A 6,111-nucleotide genomic window follows, 5' to 3' on the forward strand; every position below is an offset into this window, starting at 1 on the left:
CTTAGGCCAAGGGTTGAGCCTCATGCTTCTCCCAAGAGGACCCAGCCTTCCTCTGACAGACAGGTCAGAGAACAAGAAGCTGAAGCTGCTACGTCCCCAGTCCTGGAATGTCCCCTTTCCTCTCAGGTGAGCCTGTGACTATCAGCCACACAAGCAACCCTAGACTGCAGGAGGTGCAGACCCCAGAATCCCTGGAGTGAGCAGGTGAATTTCTGTCATTGTGCCAGCCATGGTACAAGAAGGAGGGATAGCTGGAGGGAGGGGAGCTCTGCTGAACAATGATAGAGTGGAAGATGGTGCTGCTTCTATCTGAGAAGAGGTCCTGCCCTCGAGAATGGGGTGGAGCTGATACTTGTGAGGCTGGTTGTCCTGCAGACCCTGCTTGGGCCTGCAAGTGTGAGGAGCCACAGTGAGGAGGAGAGGTTTGAGCTGCGGGAGTGTGGGTGCTCACGGGTCTTGGAGAAGCCCTATAATGGGAGGGGTGCTTACAGAGGATGGATCTCAGGTATGTATTCCAGTGAACACCTGATGTGGTGAGAGCACCTGAGGTCACAGACAGAGCACTCTGGAGGCTCTGAGTGTGTGTGAAAGACTTGGAAGTAGGCAGACAGGGTGCAGCACCAGATGACCTCTTCCCGTTCTCAGAATGTGCTGAGCAAGCTTCCCATGTACAAACCTGCCTGAGGAGGTGTTTCTAGGTGCAAGTGTGGGGTAGGGTACAATGAACACAGGTGGAGTGTGAGTACAGATAAACCCAGGTGAGCTCTGTGAACACAAGACCAGGTGAGCACAGGTGAGCATGGGTGGCACAGCTGGCACAGGTGGGTTCAGGTGGCACAGCTGGCACAGGTGGGTGCAAAAACATTGTCCTCAAGTAGATGATGGAGCTGGAGGCATGTGGGAGCAGATTTGGCAGGCACAGGGGCTCAGGGGTGTGTGTGACAGAGAGAGTGTCAGGAGTAGGGAGCCAGCTATGGACAAGCTAGAGCCCTGTGAGTACAGCCTTGTCCCTGCTTCTGAGACCAGAGAACAATTCAAGGGTCTGCTTTGTTTCATGTCACAACAAAAGCTGGGGTGTGGAGACCTCAGCTTCTTTTACTTTGGGGAAGCCTGAGCTCACTGTGCCAGGAGGCTGGGCCACAGGTCTCCTAGACTACAGTCCAGCTGTGTCTGCCCTTCTCTCTCACCAGGATCTTCCCTCCGCCACTTCAAATTGCCCTGGCCTTCCCCAGCACCATCATCCATAATTTTGTCTCAGCACTAAGAACAACTGTGTGCTGGAGGGGCAGAGAAGGAAACCCAGAGGAAGACCCCGAGGTGGCAGGAGCTGGAAGGGAGGAGGGCGGTGCTCCTCCTTCAAGCCCCTTCTTTGTAGCACTTCTAGGTTCAGATAAACTTCTGCTTGCTTGTCAGCCTATGTGAGGTGTCTGATCACTGCTGGGAGCTGTCTCCACCACTCACGCCACCTTCTCACTCAAAACTCTCTAGCATTCTTGGGCCTCAAAGCCCAGGTTCCTTCCTCTGGACCTTACCAGGACTCAGCCTGGATGCTGTGCTGCCTTCTCATCCTTCACCCAAGACAGCAGGTGACCACCTGGCCATTCACTGCTCGTCTTTACCCCACTAAGGGTAAACCTGGCACGACTTTCATTTCTAAGGAATCCTTGTCTTTCTAAGGGTGAACTCCAGACCTTCTGCCAACTGTAGAGCACAGCAGGGTGTCTGCTATGGCTACCCCTGGGCCTCTGCACCTGCTGTCATGTCTGCGGCATACCACAACTCAATGTGTGTAGATACATGTGTGTGCATATGTGGACACACAGGTACATGTGTGTATTAATGCCAGTATACAACATGTCTGTCTCTGTACACATGTGTCTCTATGAGCATTATTGTGGACACATGTCTCTATGTCATGCTGCATACATACAAGTATCCCTTTGCATGTAATTGCATGTGTGCATGTCTGTATGTACACGTGTCACTGAATATATGCATGTGCTTGCACAGTTGTACAGCACTGATCCTCAGGAAGCTGTTATAAGACAATGAATAGTTTCCTTCTGGACCTATGTACACACACATATGCATTCTAAAACACACATGCACATATACAGAGATGACATTCACAGCCCAATCATGAACAGCATTTTTATGCAGGCTTAGGGCATGTGAAGAAAAGGAAACTTCCAAGGCAAACACACTAAGACAAATGAACAGCCTGTATCAGATGAAGAGGAATTTGTGTTTTCTTTGGTCTATTAATTTTTAAAGCTTACAATGCGCCACAGAGGCAGGGAAGAATATTAATAACACGAAGCCCAAAATAACAGGAATAAATGAAGGGAAGCCAGCTTGAAGGATGGTGTGTGGAAAAGAAACTGGGAAACAAAGTCAGCAGGAGATGTGAGCCTGAGAACACTGTCGAAGCCATCGGCAAGCTGCAGGATCAGAGGAGAGCGTGTCCAGGAGCCTGAGTCGAGAGAGGTGTGGGGAACTTGTTGACAGCAGCCTCATGATGAGGCCTAGAGGAGGGAGGCAGTCATAAATGGAGCACTGGTATACTGAGGTAACAAGGCTTTGAAGACTGGAACATCAGAGAAAGATCTCAGATCTCAGACTGATGACAGAGCCATGAGAGTCAATAGGTGGATTGTGAAATATGTCCTTAGCATCACATGTGGTAAAGACAGAAGGAACACTCACTCTTTTGTTTTTCGAGACAGGGTTTCTCTCCATAGTCCTGGCTGTCCTGGAACTCACTCTGTAGACCAGGCTGGCCTCGAACTCAGAAGTCTGCCTCCTGAGTGCTGGGATTAAAGGCGTGCACCACCACTGCCCAACTGGAACACTCATTCCTAATGAATCTACAGTCCAAACTACCCAGACAAAAAACTGAGGGGGCACTCAGCGGGCAGAGGGGAAACACTCACATCTCATATCTAGGATGAGGGCAAAGGATATTCTAAGGACCACAACACCTTCAGGCACTCATGGAGACCTCTACAAAGGACTGGGGATGGTGTGAGCAGACTGACAACAACCTCCCTCTGCCTCAGGTAGTCACTCAGCAGTAGTCTAAAACAAGGCCATTCTAGAATATTCTAATGAACTAGTGCCAAAGGCAGCAGGGTGTCCTGTTCTCAGGAGGTGGAGGCACAGTGGTGTTTCCAATCAATACGGAAAGCTTTGTTTTACAAGTGTTTGCCATAAGCAAGGAGCAGCTTCTAGAATGAGAACCAAAAGAGCGAGTGTCCAGAGCGGCTGATTAGATCGGGTTTCCCCTGTGCAGGGTTTAGAACATATTAAACAATAAATCTCCCAGTGTGGCAGAAATTACCGTAAATATGTTTCACTGATGGAAAGACATACTCTCTAAATCCCTCTGAAACAGACACAGTGTTCTAGTTGATTCTTTGCTAGTCAGGAAAATACTCTGCTAACCCAGTCATGAATTCAGTCCCACTTGCTTTCAGGCCTTGCATGTGGTCTGTCGTGGCCACTGTCCCATGTACATTTGAAAAGAATAAGCATGCTTCCTGCTGTTTGAGAGAAGATTCAAGAAATGCTAGCCAGGCCAGCAGACAACAATGGTGTTCAAGTCTTTTCTGGCCTTGTGTATTTTCCCAATAGAAACATGTAGATAATATTTTAAAATTACAATAATTATTATTGTGTGTGTGTGTGGTGGTGGTGGTGGTAGTGGTGGTGGTGGTGTGTGTGTGTGTGTGTGTGTGTGTGTGTGGTGATGGTAGTGTGGGGTGTGGTTGTGTATGTGTATGGTGTGTGCTGGTAATGGTGTGTGTGTTTGTGAGTGTGTGGTGATGGTGCGTGTGTGATGTGTATGTGGTGATGGTGTGTGTGGTGTGTGTGTATGTATGTGTGTGGTGATGATGTGTTTGTGTGTGGTGATGGTGTATGTGTATGTGTGTGATGCAGTATGTGTGTGTGATGCAGTATGTGTGTGTGATGCAGTGTGTGTGTGTGTTATGTGGTGGTGATGGTGTGTGTGTGTATGTGTGTGGTGGTGATGGTGTGTGTATGTGTGTGTGGTGTGTGTGTGTATGGTGTGCAGGATGTATGTGTGTGTGATGGTGGTGGTGTGTGTGTGGTGTGGGGTGTGATGGTGGTGTGGGGTTTGGGTGTGTATGTGTATGGTGTGTGGTGGTAATGGTGTATGTGTGTGGTGTGTGTGTGTGTATGTGTGTGGTGATGTGTGTGTATGTGTGTGTGGTAGTGATGGTGATGTTGTGTGTGTGTGTGTGTATTTGTGTGTGGTATGTGTGGTTTGTGGGGGTAGGAAGTAATATCTACTGCTTCCCATCTGATTTTTTTGAGATTTGGTTACTCACTGAAATTGGAGCTCACCAGTTTGGCTAGACTTACTAACCAACCTGGGGACCTGCTTGTCTGAGAGAATTGCGAAAAATGTTTATGGAGTTATAGATAGTCGCCACCATTCTCTGCTCTTATATGGGTGCTGGAGATCTGAACACGGGTCTTTATGGATACATGGAAAACACTTTACCCACTGTGCTGACTCCCAGCCCTTTGTATGTTTTTGCTGTTGGTGGTGATTTGTTCAAGACAAAGTCTCACATCGTTCAATCTGGCCTCAAACTCAAAATGTAGTTGAGGGTGGCCTTGAACCCTTCATTCTCATGCCTCTCCCTCCCGGTGTTGGGATGAAAAACTGGTATGCACACCCTAACCCTCCACAGCAGCACTTCTCATACAACGACAACCTGGGACCACCCAAACATCCATTGCAAAGAAAATGGGTGAATAAATGGTGTGGTAGTCACACAGTAAGCACACGAGAACTGGCATCTCATCACCATATGGTAAACTATCCATCAGTGTAAACAGATGAATCCCAAACAGGCTGAGGGAAGCCAGGCGCAGCAGTACAGCCTACAGTATGGAACCCACATAAGCTAGATGCAGAAGTGGATACACAGTGGAGACTGACAGCTTCTGGGTACTGGTGACATAAGCAGTTACAGTAAGAAAGAAAGTATATGTAGGCATGCTGACGGTCTGTGCATTCTATCTGCACGTCACCCGTGAGGCCAGCAAATAGCAAGAAATGTCAGGCAGGATTAAAGTAATGGAAATTCCTACCTGCAAACAACAAGTGTAAACGGCATATCTGAGTGGAAAGTGCTTTGAATCATCTAAATCCCAGTGCAAACGCCAGGGCCTGATAATTCTACCCTTCCCCTTGGTATTGTGTCCTGAGCAGTGTGCTTCCAGCTGCGGGTCAGCAGCAAATCAATTTGGGGAGTTGCAACTGGCATTTTTCTACAGACTGAAATGGAAGAGACTAGAATAAAGCAGCAGGAGCCAGGAATGTTCTCATGTAGCTTTTTAAAAAAACCCGTGTGCACACCATGGACACATACCAGGGATCTGCAGGTTTCCCCCAAAAGGGCAGGACACTTCCAAAACCAGCTAGTGGCTTTGTACCAATGCATCTTAATTTCTATGGGTGGCAAGAGACCCAGAGTATAAAGCAGTGGATTCTCAAATGTCTTTAGTGGAAAAGCACCAGAGCCCAAGAGCTATGGCAACAGTAAGGCTACTTCCAACCTGTAGGGTGAGTTATCTGTGTGGGATGGACCCCAGGGCTCTGTACCTAGATCTTAGTTTACCAGGGAGACAAGGGACTCCCTGGGAGGTTGATGGCATTATAGCATGGGTGTCAGTTGCAATTACTGAGAAGATGTCGTGCCAGGATTGGGGGGTACCAGGTCCATCAGAGAAGGTATGTGAGGGAATGAGGTAGCCCCACCTTCACGGGGGTTTCTGTGAGGGGCTCAGTGCACATAGAGGAAATATCCTGTGATATTCTGGACACTTCCTCAAGCTCTGGGTTACAAAACAGCCTCCAGTTGTCTTGTGGCTGGCTCTTGTGTAAATTTTATAAGGAATATTGTAGATGGCCCATCAGCCACGAAGGTGGGTAGGCTCCGAGCAAATTGAGCACTAGTAATTGGCCAGCTGTGGAAACAGCAGTCTTGAGTCTGATAGGCCCCCAACATGTCAAGACATCGTAGCATACAAAAGCAAAAAACATTATTAACAAAAGAGAAATGGCAACACATGCCC

The 6,111-nt window shown here is 48.2% G+C and overlaps 1 protein-coding gene across 4 annotated transcripts in view; it reads left to right on the top strand.

Annotated features, from left to right (window-relative positions):
• The window catches only part of Col20a1 (collagen, type XX, alpha 1), a 34,223-nt gene extending 32,806 nt beyond the window's left edge, over window positions 1-1,417 (top strand). For 3 of the 4 annotated variants that reach the window (XM_017319287.1, XM_017319288.1, XM_006500727.3), the window contains 2 exons: window positions 127-204; window positions 1,191-1,417. In XM_017319287.1, the coding sequence (XP_017174776.1) occupies window positions 127-200 (74 nt within the window). In that variant the 3' untranslated portion in view covers window positions 201-204; window positions 1,191-1,417. The remainder of the gene's footprint in view (window positions 1-126; window positions 205-1,190) is intronic. The other variant, NM_028518.1, reaches the window with a different exon arrangement.
• Window positions 1,418-6,111: the final 4,694 nt, after the last annotated feature.

Source organism: Mus musculus, chromosome 2 (assembly GCF_000001635.26).
Source record: "Mus musculus strain C57BL/6J chromosome 2, GRCm38.p6 C57BL/6J".
In the NCBI taxonomy this organism is placed as follows: domain Eukaryota; kingdom Metazoa; phylum Chordata; class Mammalia; order Rodentia; family Muridae; genus Mus; species Mus musculus.